Source organism: Priapulus caudatus, unplaced genomic scaffold, assembly GCF_000485595.1.
Source record: "Priapulus caudatus unplaced genomic scaffold, Priapulus_caudatus-5.0.1 Scaffold1042, whole genome shotgun sequence".
Lineage (NCBI taxonomy): Eukaryota > Metazoa > Priapulida > Priapulimorpha > Priapulimorphida > Priapulidae > Priapulus > Priapulus caudatus.
Genome location: NW_014578103.1, coordinates 45,713 through 59,331, shown reverse-complemented (window position 1 = coordinate 59,331; position 13,619 = coordinate 45,713). Strand labels below are relative to the sequence as shown.

Here is a 13,619-nt window from a genome sequence, read left to right as displayed (position 1 = left end):
GATCAGCAATAATATATACTAACATGGCCGCCACATTTGTATGTGTATGCAGACGACGATCAGCAGGCAGAGTATGAGGCATGTGAGCAGGGCCTGGCACGTCTCGCTGAGCGCACCATCACGATCATCGACCCCGCCTGCAGCCATCTGTTCCTGTCTCTGTCTGCAGAGCTATATGATGGAGCATTGCGTGAGTGTCTGCAGATCTAATGCCACGCGCTTGAATATCAATGGTCGAATGTACGAGTGATGATATAATGGGTTTTTATTATTTGCTGTGTAGCGCGAACGAAATCCTCGATTTAGCATCTTTTGTGCATCGTTCAGATTGTTTTGTTGTGCAATGTTCAGATTGTTTTGTTGTGCGTTGTTTAGGCTGTTTCATTGTGCATTGTTTCGGCTGTCTCGTTGTGCGTTGTTCAGGTTTTTGCATTAATCCCGTTACAGGCAGTTCAACAAATAGTGCCAATTTATCGTTCAATTGATTGTTAACGACGTTTGTTTAATAGTGTTAGAGCATTTATGTTTCGTACATACCTCTATTTCTTGCAACACTGTTTGACATGCTGCATCGCTCGTTGCAACACGGTATCACCCGGCGGGCTTCGAAAACGTTAGCAGCGATTATGTTGGCATTGTTTTTTAACTTCATGCACCTCAAGGATACGTAGCTGAGTCATGGTGACTCTTTTCCAGCATGCGACTGCGACCCCCTTGGCTCTGTGCCAGGGTCAACCTGCAACCCGATTGGTGGCAGCTGCAGCTGCAAGCCGGGTGTGTTCGGCCAGCAATGTGACCGCTGTGAGCCCGGCTACTTCAACATGACCGCCAGAGGCTGCAGCCCATGCAGCTGCATTGACCTCGGTGCTCAGTCGCTCGTCTGCGACTATGTGACGGGTCAGTGTGTGTGCCGACCGGGCGTCTCTCTCTCCGGACAAGAGAACACGCTCGGCTTGCCCATGGATAAGACCTGCCGTTCCTGCCTCGTGGGCTATTACGGATATAACACAGGAGAAGGGTGTCAGGTATTCATTGCTGTACACTATAGGACATTTCTGTACAATATAGAACATGATATACACACATATATATATATTTGTTTATTTATTTTTTTATTTAGAGTTATTGCTAACCTTATTCGTAACCATAAATCATATATCTGAATTCGTCATCTTTACAAGCTGCTGTGTCAAGAAACTATGTCACAGAAAAGTACAGACCATGCATGATTTCCTTCTAGTTTAAAATTACGAATGCGGATTTGAAGATTGTGAATTGTGGGTGAACATACTTATTGGGAGAGTAAGTCATATAAGAATGCATGTGTGGCTGCAGATCTTGATAACCTATCAATTGTGTTTCAATTATTGGTTGTTGTAGGAATGTTCGTGTGATGAAGGAGGCAGTGAATCACAGCAGTGCAATGAAGATGGCTGCATTTGCAAACCCACTATAGGGGGCGCCCGGTGCGATCAATGCCAAGATGGCTACTATAATTACTCGCCGCTAGGATGCATGGCCTGTAATTGCAGTATAGCGGGGTTTGTCTTCATTCGTATTTCTGGAATTTTGTATTTAGTATAGATATTTACGAATAGGATACTAGATAATTACTAGATAATTGGAGCAAGAACTGAGTGAAAGCAAGAGTGTATGTAATTATGTAATTGTATGTTATATAATATTAATCACTCTCAGGAGAAACTGTATCATGTTTTATAACTAATAATAATATATACCTCACTCCTTTCCTTTTCCCCTTTCTTCCTCCCATTTTCCTTCCTCAATTTGTTTCTCTTTGTCTTCCTTGTATAATAACTCTGTGTATCACTATTAAGGTCGTTGAATGAGACTTGCGATGCATTCACGGGAACGTGTTACTGCAAAGCGAACACAGAGGGGGTGCAGTGTGATAGCTGTGTACCTCGAAGCTTTAACCTGCACGAGGCAAACCCGCAGGGATGTCAGGACTGCTTCTGCTACGGACATGGTGGCAACTGCAGCTCTGCAGAAGGCTTCTATGGCAGTAGCATAGTGGTGCGTTGTCACATGTTTATGTTACTCATCTTGCTATATTTCTTTTTCTTCTTCTTCTTCTGATCCTTCTTCTCCATCGTCATTTTATTTCTTTTATTTTCATTGTTGTTAAAGCTTTAAACTGAAAATATTTTTATTATGTCAAAAGCTCTATGATAAAAGCATGTTTAGCGTGCAGTTTAATTACTGCTGATGCTGTCGAAAACAGATGTGGCAACCGTATCAATACTGTAGGTATTTTTATTCACTCCTGATTGTATGATGCTGCGCTAACATAAACAAACGTCTAAAACCATGCAGTGAATTTAGAATTTTGCCGTGAAATCGCTTAAAGCATTTGCCTGGCTATGTCTGACATGCAGGCTTCCTCCACGAGACTGTGGGAGATCGCACACGTGAATGGCAGTCCCTACTTGAAAGCACCGCCAGAATTTCTCAACGATCAGTCGGCGTCCTACATGCAGTACCTGTCGTTTGAACTACGGTCGCGCCGCCAGCCGGTGTGGCTGCCTAATGCTACGCTAGTCATCCTAGAGAGCAGTGAAGATACCCTGCTCTACCAGCGAACAGACCTGAACATATCCGACGACAGCTTTACTGAATTCAATGTTAGTCACGTTATTCTATGATTAAGCCGATGCAGGAGAAATGACCAATTCATGTATGACCCAAATCATGTATGAAGTTATCGTGTTAAGAATCTCAATTATTGTGTCATTGCGGTTGACATGTGCTGTTGACATGTTGACATTGTCATGTGGGAATAGTTAGCTATGTATGGGTACAGTTAGCTATGCATGGATACAGTTAGCTATGTGTGGGTGCAGTTAGCTCTGTGTGGGTGCAGTTAGCTCTGTGTGGGTGCAATAGGTGCTACATGAAAAGTCTGAAAGTAACATTCCTGGTACATATTTACGTAGCGGTGCGATAATTGAAGAGAGTAATTAGCCGTGTAACTCTGTATCAGTATAGCGTCTTCCTCCTCTCTCTCCCTTCTCTCTCCTACTTCGACGACGGACAGATTTTGCTGCACGAGAGTGAATTCGTGACTGTTGTGGGTGATCAGCCAAGCAGCTTTCAGATGCACCAGCTGCTATCCGACCTGCAGGCTCTCTACATAGCTATGCAGCTTCTAAATGAAACCTCGGATGTCGTCGATGTCTCACTGGACACAGGAGTTCAGGTATGCAGGGGCGGATCTAGTGAGGGTCCCGAGGATCCGAACCCGCCTTTAATTTCAAAGTGCCCTAAAAAATTAAAAGATAATTTTCTGCTAAAAATTTGGAATTCCATCTTGCATTCTAGACATCAAAATTACTGCTCAGATGCTCCCAGAATGCACTAATTTTTACAAATTTTCTTGGGGGAGGGCCCCCAAACTCTCCCTAAGTGGCGACGTGTCGGCAGCTTATTAAAACACCAGAAAAATTAAGCAGGAAAAGTGCCCTTTATTTCTTCCTGGACACCCCCTTTTCAAAAATCCTGGATCTGCCCCTGGGTATGTGCCATGTACAGTGTAGTTATATCGTAGAATGTCATACTATGGAAGCATGTTGTGGCACATCTACACTGATATGGTAGTTTAGGTATATATATGTTCACTGTAGGCCTGGTACAGAGCTTCCTTTATGTGACAGTATGTTGTGAGATGTCACAGCAAGACCATGTGACATCGTTTCGAACATGCTCAGCTAATATAATATTATTTTAACGTTATATATTAACGTTTATTTATTAACGTTATATATTAATTATCAAGACTTCATAATAGATAATCTTTATTATGAGCTCTTGATATTATGTAAATGCTAAAACTTAAGTGGTTGAATGCATTTCTGGCATTGACATAATTGTTCCTAATTTAGATAAGAGGGGAGACCAATCAAGTACCAGTGTTTGCCCTGGCTGGTGTGCAGTAAAACGTTTATATCAAGGATTCTTGTTAGAAGATGTTAGATTCAGGCATAGTTCCCTCCTTTTAAAACCCTCCAAAACTTCACAACTTTGTGCGGCCCTTAGATCGAGCTTATGCCCCTATGGTAGTGTGGAAAGTAGAATGCTATACCGATGTTTTGCTGCTTTGATGTTGACCTTGCGCCTTTTATGTGACCCCTGTCACAGCAAGTTTCCCATTGTTGAACGTACAGGTAAACGAGACCCAGCCAGAGAACAATCGCGTGATGTCAGTGGAAAATTGCACATGTCTGGACGACCATTACGTGGATGGGCCTCAGTGCATGCAATGCATGCTGGGACACATGCGAGCAGTGGGCAACGGCACAGTGTATGACGTGTGCCTCGCATGCAATTGTTCAGGTATGTAGCGGTTGGGGTGTGGTGGCTGTGGGTCTGGTTTAGATGGCTGTGATCGGGGGGGAGGGGTGTATGTCAGGGTTGATCGGGGTCGTTGGATATCATGTCAGGGTGGGGTGGTGTGCAATCGCGGTGGAGTGGTGTGGGTGGTGTCAGGATTGGGTTGTTGGGCTTAAGGTTGGGGTTATTGAAGATTAGGGTAGGTCGGTGGGTGGGTTATCAGAGTGTGATGGGTGGAGGTCTGGCTGGGGTAGATGTGGTCAGGGTTGGAGTGGGGTTAGGTTGGTTGAATGAGTTTTAAGGGTGAAGTGCCTAGGTTGGGGAGTCGCAGTCGCAGGATGAATGGTTAAGGTTGGTGCGTAAGTGGTCTAGTGGGGGTAGTTGGTTCTAGGTGTCATAGATAATGCGAAGGAAACGTTTTGTTGTGTAGGAAATGGTTTTGGGATTTTTGATTATACTAGTTTTTATTATAGTATAGATTTAGTAGTTGAAATAGAAGTGAATAGAATGAAATAGTCCACAACAGTACAGGCTAGAACATAACGTAACGTAACATAACATAACAACAGAACAGAATAGGACAGAAACAATGGAGCAGAACGAAACAGAACAGAATGCAGTAGAATAGAATTTTAGACTAACTAGAAGTGGTAAGTAGCAAAGCATATGGTACGTGTTTGGTGTGCCAATACCTGTTTCTTGCTATGCAGGCAACACTCTTGGAGACCAGCCTGAGTGCAATGACACAACAGGAGAGTGTTTGAACTGCCGCAATGGCACAGTGGGCTTCCACTGTGAGCAATGTGCGCCACATGTTAACGAACCCTTCTGCACAGAGTGTGAGCGTGGCTACTTCGGACTCAGCAAAGAGGGATGTCAAGGTCGGTTCAACGAGTTATCTTGCTCTGTCTGTCTGTCTGTCTGTCTTTCTGTCTGTTTGTTCGTCTGTCTGTCTGTCTGTCTGTCTGTCTGTCTGTTTGTTTGTCTGTCTGTCTGTCTGTTTGTTTGTCTGTCTGTCCGTTCCTCCGTCCGTCCATCCGTCCATCTCTGTCGTGTCTGTCTGTCTGTCTGCTTTTCACTCTTTCTCGCTCATGCTGCTATCTCCCTCACTCCCCTCCCTCTTCTTCTTTCCAGTCCCACTTTTCTTTGGTGACAACTCTAAAGTAGAATTATCTCATGTTTGACAAAGGCTTGAGTGATACAGCGTGTCCGTGTTTTATACGCTGTTATTGCTTGATGTGTCACGTGTCCCGTGTATATACCGTTATTGTTTTGATGTGTCCACGTGTCCGTGTTATATACTGGTTATTGCTTGATGTGTCACGTGTCCCATGTATAGTCCTAGTTATTTGCTTGACTGTGTCACGTGTCCATGTATAGTACCTTTATTGCTTGATGTGTCACGTGTTCGTGATATACCTGGTTATTGCTGATGTGTTCACGTGTTCGTGTATATACCTGGTTATTGCTTGATGTGTCACATGTCCATGTGATATACTGGTTATTGCTTGTATTGCCACGTGTCCATGTTATACCTGTTAGTTGCTTGATAGTGTTCCACGGTGTTTCGGTGTTTATGACGCTGGTTATGCTTGATGTGTCACGTGTCCATGTATATACCTGTATTTGCTTGAGTGTGTCACGTGCAATGGTATATTACCTGGTTATTGCTTGATTGTGTCACGGTCCATGTATTACCTGGTTTGTTGTCTTGATGTGGTCACGTGTCCGTGTATATACCTGTTTATTGCTTTGATGGTGTCACGTGCCATCTGTATTATCAACCTGGTTATTGCTTGATGTGTCACGTGGTTCATGGTATATATCTGTTATTGGCTTGATGTGTCCACTGTCAGTGTATATACGCGTGGCTTACTTAGCTTGATGTGTTACGTTGTCCATGTTATACCTGGTTATTGCGTGATGTGTCACGTGTCTCCGTGTATATACCCTGGTTATTTCTTGAGTGTGCTCACGTGTCATGTATATACCTGGTTATGTGCTTGATGTGTCACGTGTCCGTGTATTACTGGTTATTGTTGATGTGTCCACGTGGTCCATGTATATACTGATTATTGCTTTTGATTGTGTTACGTGTCCGTGTTTAAGCCTGGTTATTGCTTGATGTGTCACGGTGTCCATGTATATGACCTGGTTATTGCTTGAATGTGTCACGTGTCCATAGTATATAACTGGCTTATTGGCTTGATGTGTCACGTGTTTCGTAGTATATACCTGGTTTATTTGCTTTGATGTGTCACGTGTCCATGTAATATATCTGGTTATTGCTTGATGTGTCACGACAGCTGTTGTATACCTGTATGGCTTGAGTGTCCATGTCCGTGTATATACCTGGTTATTCCTATGAGTGTCACGTGTCCGTGTAATATACCTGGTTCTATGCTTGATGTGTCACGTTGTTCGGTGTTGTATACCATGGTTATTGCTTTGATGTGTCACGTGTCTATGTATATACTGATTATGCCTTGATGTGTCAGGTGTTCCGTGGTTATTACCTGGTGTAATTGCTTGATGTGTCACAGTTCCGTGTAGTATACACTGGTTAATGCTTGATGTGATCACGTTGTCGTGTATATACCTGGTTATTGCTTGCTGTTCACTGTGTCCATGGTATATACCTCGGTTATTGCTTGTGTGTCACGTGTTCGTGTTTATATCTGGTTATTGCTTGATGTGTCAACGTGTCCAGTTTATACCTGGTTATCTGGCTTGATGTGTCACGTGTCCATTGTATATACCTGGTTAATTTGCTTTATGGTCACGTGTCCGTGTATATACCTGGTTATTGGCCTTGATGTGGTCACTGTTCCGGTAATACGCTGGTATTGCTTGATGTTGTCACACGTGTCCGTGTTTATACTGGTTATTGGCTTGATGTGTCACGTGTCATGTATAATACCGCTGGTTATTGCTTGATGTGCTCACGGTGTCCGTGTTTATACCTGGCTTATTGCTTGATGGTGTCCACGTGTCCCATGGTATCATACTGGTTGTGCTTGATGTGCATGTGTCCGTGATATACCTGGTTATTGGCTTGAGTGTCATGTGTCACGTGTATATACGTGGTTATTGCTTGATGTGTCCACGTGTCCATCGTATATGACCTGTATTGCTTGATGGTCATGTGTCCGTGTATATAGCCTGTGTTATGTGCTTTGATGTGTCACGATGTCCATGTATATAACTGGTTATTTCTCACGTTCGCAGCCTGCCCTGATTGTGATTCCGGTTTTGTTGCTGAGGACATTGGCGTACTCAGCCACCGGCAGTGTTCCATGGCATGGGAACGTGGGTGGACTCAAGTGCGACACTCGCAAACTCAACTACGAAGTCTTCTCTGATCAAAGGCTGCACCGCGTGAGTCACTCGGCCCTTGGATCATCCTACTTCATCCTCGTCATCTCCAGTATCCATGGGCCAGGCAGCTAATATTATAGATTCCAGAATTAGCTTAAATTTGAGTATGACATGCAAATGCATGCTGTGAAGGTTGAGTAGTTTTACAGATGGGTCGACTGATGGAATGTTGCATTCCATGATTTGAGAGTTGGCAAATGCGAATAGGGATATTCCCGTGGGTGGAATGGGGAACGTGTTAGCTAGCTTTTGTGAGAAGGTAACGAAAGAGTTGTTTATTAGTCAGTTAAACTGGCAATATACAGCGGTCTATGCGTGTGTGCCTGCATTGTATATCATCTGTGTGTGCGTGGCGTGCGTGCGTGCGTGCGGTGCGTGGCGTGCGTGCGTGGCGTGCGTGCGTGCGTGTGCGTGCGTGTGGTGTGTGTGCGTGTGCGTGTGTGCGTGGCATCGTGTGTGTGTGTATGCATGCGTTGCGGTGCGTGCGTGCATGCGTCATGCGTGGTGTATGTGATGCGTGCGGTGGCGTGTGTCGTGCGTGCAATGCAATGATGTGTGTGTGTGTGTGTGTGTGTGTATGTGTGTAGGATGCGTGCCGTGGCGCGCGTGCGTCGTTCGCGTGTGTGTGGTGTGTGCGTGCGTGCGTGCTGTTTATGCGGTGTGGGCTTGTGTGTGGTGTGTGCGTGCGTGCGCTGGCGTGCGTGCGTGGCGTCGTGCGTGCGCTGCGTGCGTGCGTGCGTGCGTGTGGGGGCGTACAGTCCTTGCGTGCGTGCGTGGCGTGCGTGCGTGATGTGTGCTGTGCTTGGGCATTGTGTATGTGTGTATGCGTGCGTGTGTGCGTGGCGTGCGTGCGTGCGTGGCGTTGCGTGGTGCGTGCGTGCGTGTGTGTATTATTATATTAACCACTGTCATATAGTGGTTGTAGCGTGTGTGCGCGGCCTGCCGTTGCGTGCTGTGCGTGCGTCGTCGTGCGTGCGGTCGCGTGCGCGCGTGTGTTCGTGTGTGTGATGTACTACATTAACAGCTGTAACTGGTGTAGCGGTGTGTGGGCCTGCCGTGCGTGCGTGCGTGCGTGTGTGTGTGTGTATGTACTACATTAACACTGTATATGGTTGTAGCCTGTGTGCGGGCCTGCGTGCGTGCGTGCGTGGTGTGCGTGGTGCGTGCGTGCGTGCAGTGTGTATGTGTATGTACTAACAGTTAAGTGTGTGTGTGTGTGTGTGTGTATGTATGTACTACATCAACACTGTTGTAGCGTGCGATGAGTGCTACGGTAACCTGCTGACAGAGGTGATGGAGTTGGCAGCGATGAGCGACAACCTGACCACTGTGGTGCAGAGCCTCTACAACCACAGCCTCGTGTCCGACCTGCCGCGGTTCAGGTCACGCATGCGTGACGCCGGTAACACGATCACACTGCTCGTGAGAAACGTGAGTGTCACACGTGTGACTAGAGCTGCCAGGGTCTATGTCTCCCTGGGTACTGCCGAAACGTACCCTGGGTACGGTCCGGTATACCGGAACGTACCCTGGTACTATCTAATATGTTGGACCGTACCTCGTGTACTCCACTAATGAGTCTAGGGAGTCGCCTACACCTACTCCCTAACCCTAACCCTAACCCTAACCCTAACCCTAACCATATCAGATAGTTACCAGGGTACGTTCCGGCAGTACCCAGGGAGACATAGACCCTCTCAGTCTGACTAGAGTGAGCATGTCTAGCAGGGTAAAAAATACACGGGAGCGATGAACGATTCGCTCTTCAAACCTCCGAAATTGTTCTTGTGAGGCTCAAAATAGCTCCCGTAAAAAAAATGTACGAGAGCTATTTTCCCCCACAGACTTGAAAAAGACCTCCCATGAAAAAAACTGATTTTCCCACTGATGTCTAGTGTGATAACGTGGATGTTTTTAGGGAGTTGGTGCGAGTTTTCTAACGACGTACCGTTAGCCGTTATCTTGTGCAAAGCTGTGAGTGTTTTATAGATACGATTAGTTTTTTAGTTACATGGTGTGAATTTTCTAGTGTGATACTGTTAGTGTTTTATAGGTACAGTTATAGTTTTCTAGTTACAAACTGTGAGCTTTTGAGTGTGATATCGGTAATTTTGCTAGTAAAATACTATGAACTTTTTAGTGAGATAGTGTAAATGTGAGCTTTTTATAAATACTGTGACTTTTCCCGGAGATAAGGTGATCTTTCGATTACTTTCGCTGACTGTGGTGGTATAGTGACTGTCAGAATTGTTGACAGAGAGGACGCACATATGCAAATATGATTGTCTTGTTTAGCCTTGATGATTTATACTAGCCTAGTATGGTATGGTATGGTATCCTCTAACATTGGTGTTCTATTCATGAAATCCTTATACGCTTGAACCCTAACCTTAAAAACATGTTAGTCAAAATAAGATTGTGAGGTTTCTTGTTGCAGTTGAGGAATGCAGAGTCGGTGAATGACGAAGTATTCTCTACTGTGCTGGAGCTTAATGACACACTAGAGGAGCTGACTGAAGCCATGCTTGAACAAGTGCCTGTAAGTACTTAGCATGAAATATGCTGATTGTAGTGTATAACCCTGAGGTTCGTTTGGTAGTTTGCTCAAACATGCACTGTAGCGCATTGCACGCTCTCTGGCGAATAAACTAGAATGGCAGTCTGAGCAGAATTTATTGTCTGGGTATTAATCTGGTTAAAGTCTACACTGACGAATCTGTCGTGCCCTACATGTGCAAAATCATATCAAATATATGCTGAATGCCGACGCCAACGTGTTCAATGTAGATACACTTGTGCTGTGTACATTTTCCTTAGCTTTGATACCCAACATTACTTGTCATGTTAAAATACTGTTTCATATGTTAGTTACTGGATGAGATCAATGGGACATTGGTGGTCATGGAGAATGTAACAGGGCAGGCCATGGACATGATGTCTGAAACCAACACCACACTCTACAAGGTGTTCCAGTTGCTTAGAGGTTTGTTGTCAGTTTGTTATCTTAGATTGTGTACGTCATAGAGATGAAAGGGAAATGATCTGCTAGTGGCAGACAGTGGTGCACGCTGCTCATTGCACCATTTGCATAAAGTGCCATACACAAAGCTGTCACCACATCAACTGAATCTGCTTCCCGACCCAACATTGATGTGTATCATGACTGTATATTTATCTAACTTGTGCTAATTTCTTAAACTGATCTTCTTAAGTCTGTACTAGCCTGTAGTGCCTCTCTCTGCCAGACTTGTTTTACTTGGTATATATAATATTATATGCTGGTCCCAACCAATTAGGTTCTGCCATCGTGCTGCTATGAACATGGCCACCAGGGCTGATCTTTAATATTTTGCATTACTTAGGCTCCATTATTCAGCTGGATACGCGCATACAAAATCTTGTTAACGACCTGCATGACAAAGAACATCTGGTGTTGCTTCTAGCGAGGTAAATCTTCTCCTTCTCTTAGCAACATGGTTAATGTTCCTTCCACTGGGAAGATAATAAGCTTTCTGCCTGGTAAGGTGTAATATGTCACCATCCTTCGGCAAGGTATTTATCTCTTGTGTTGTTTATATAATTGGATCTTCTCCTGGCAGATAAACCACCCCTTCCCCACAATGAGTTTTTTTTACCTCCTTATCATTTACAGCAACGTTTATTCAGAGTAATAAGAAATCTGTGCTATACATATATATATATATATATATAGTGGATCAGGAGTGTATCAATAATCAATTGATAATCAATCAATAATCAATCAATAATCAATCAATAATCAATTGATACACTCCTGATATATATATATATATATATATATATATATATATATATGTGCCACAACCAAGCAGTGGTGATGTTTTCTTATCTGCATAGTGAACTGCATGACGTGTCCTGAAAAGGCTTTAAATTGCACCCTTCAAAGATGCATCACTAAGTGTTCAGTAGAGTCACGGTTACTAATAGCTGTGTGATATGTGACAGGGACACGATAACCAAGCTGAATGGTCTGGCGAATGTGACACAACTACTGCAGAACCAAACTATGCAGGCTGCTCAGCTCATAGAGTCTGGTGCCCAAGTGAGCTTCTAAACATACTCGAATCATTACAGTTGCCGATCCAGAGGTTCTGTCGTTATTTACCTCAGTCTTACCTCACCGCGAGTTCATATATTTTTATGATTAATCCATGTATTTGACTTGTTGGCCACAGTTTCGGCCACTGGTATAGTTGTCTCTGTAAATATATTACTACTTTGTATTGTTAGGAATTTAAATGAACTAATTCCATGATTCAATTTTAACTTGTTTGAACGTTAGCATTCAAAACTTTGTAACGTTGAATACGGAATAAACAGAGAATAAAGATTTCTCTCGATGATCCTGAGCGTGAGCCCATCACTACATGCCACGTAGCACGAGCACCTAGCTCAGCCAAGCCTTCCTGTTGCGTGTGAGGTTAGCTATGTATATTCTCTTAACTGTAACAGCTGCTTAAGAGTACTCAAGAAAAGCAGCGCAACAACACTCTACAAGTGGAGGATCTGCAGAAACTCTTAGAGCAACTTCGCGACCTCAATAGGACGCTATACGAAGCAGCAACGCGTACGCGTGTGGACACGAACACTGTCAGGGCGACCGTACGTATACCGTGTCTCAGATTCAAAAACTCAAAATGTCATTGACCATGTCTCGAATTCACAATTTATGTGATTTATATGAGGCCATCTCCGCATGATCGTTTCCATCTCGTGACATATACTTTACCTAGTAATTGGCGAGTTTCTCAGTGCGTTTATATCACTTGCATGTGTAAAACAATCGTAATTGTAATCATAGATAACCTCTTCTCTTCTTGAGCAGTGAATGTCATGATGAGATTGTATGTGAGCATGTTGCTCGATGTTGCAGATCGATGTGATATTTAGCAAAGTGTTAAGCACGGAGATTAGCCAAGACAGCCACTCTGCTCTCGTTAACGATGCAATTAGACTCAAACAGGCTGCACAGACATTGCTCCAGAAGGTATACACTAATAAAAATTTATTTATATATTATAATTATTAATTCTATTATGGAGTTTTTGTGTTCCGTTTTTAATGGTCATCTCAGTAAAGGTAATTTCTTTATGTAGTGTTATCTGATTCGTGTATTGTTACACGGTATCATATTCTCTCATGTTTAATTCATTAAATTAATTGAATATGAATTAAATCATATTTGTAAAACTATGATCTTGTTGTTGTAGAGTGTCATGCAAACAACAAAAGCTCACCTTCTGTCGACTGAAGTACGGACAGCACAAGGAGAAACGAGCCGATTTCAAGACTTTGTCTCCTTAGTGCAGGTCTGTTAATTACCATCACACAATTATGGTTACTATTGCTGTTGTTGGTTAATATATATGTTGTTGTTGTTGGTGCTCTTGTTGTTGATGTTGCTGCTGCTGCATTGTGGTGCTGCTGTTACTGTTGATGGTAGTGATGATGATGATGACGACGACGACGACGATAATGATAATGATGGTGGTGGGGGTGATGACGACAACGATGATGACAATAATGATGTTGTTATTGGTTGTTGTTGTTTTTGACGGCGATGATGATGATGATATTGATGCTTTTGTTGGTGTCGATCGCATCGACACTGTCAGAACATGAAAATCCTCTGTGTGACATATAACCGACTAACACACGACCATGCATGTATATAATGTGTACATTGCAGGTGCAATCTAGCACAGGACCATGCGTGTATATAATGTGTACATTGCAGGTGCAATCTAGCACAGGACCATGCGTGTATATAATGTGTACATTGCAGGTGTAATCTAGCACAGGACCATGCGTGTATATAATGTGTACATTGCAGGTGCAATCTAGCACAGGAC

General features: G+C 43.7%; 2 protein-coding genes across 2 annotated transcripts; both read left to right on the top strand.

Annotated features, from left to right (window-relative positions):
- Positions 1-45: 45 nt before the first annotated feature.
- On the top strand, positions 46-7,712 carry LOC106815100 (laminin subunit gamma-1-like; the record flags this gene model as incomplete). Its single annotated transcript, XM_014819526.1, has 9 exons — positions 46-190; positions 697-1,025; positions 1,381-1,541; positions 1,839-2,037; positions 2,400-2,645; positions 3,059-3,220; positions 4,185-4,353; positions 5,061-5,231; positions 7,579-7,712. Coding segments are annotated over 9 exons (1,716 nt in total), but the record flags the coding sequence as incomplete, so codon positions are not given.
- On the top strand, positions 7,687-13,558 carry LOC106815099. The gene is made up of 10 exons (XM_014819525.1): positions 7,687-7,728; positions 8,984-9,159; positions 10,166-10,267; positions 10,597-10,711; positions 11,091-11,175; positions 11,713-11,809; positions 12,220-12,369; positions 12,641-12,754; positions 12,978-13,076; positions 13,553-13,558. The coding sequence occupies exons 2-10, from the start codon at positions 9,022-9,024 to the stop codon at positions 13,556-13,558; spliced, it is 906 nt and encodes a 301-aa protein (XP_014675011.1). The 5' UTR covers positions 7,687-7,728; positions 8,984-9,021.
- The last annotated feature ends 61 nt before the right edge of the window (positions 13,559-13,619 follow it).

What these genes read in the sequence shown, in the direction of transcription:
- LOC106815099 (XM_014819525.1), top strand. Translation starts at nt 9,022, where the DNA reads ATGGAGTTGGCAGCGATGAGCGACAACCTGACCACTGTGGTGCAGAGC. An exon ending in TCACACTGCTCGTGAGAAAC is followed by an intron (nt 9,160 to 10,165) that starts GTGAGTGTCACA and finishes TTCTTGTTGCAG; the next exon opens with TTGAGGAATGCAGAGTCGGT. An exon ending in CACAGACATTGCTCCAGAAG is followed by an intron (nt 12,755 to 12,977) that starts GTATACACTAAT and finishes TTGTTGTTGTAG; the next exon opens with AGTGTCATGCAAACAACAAA.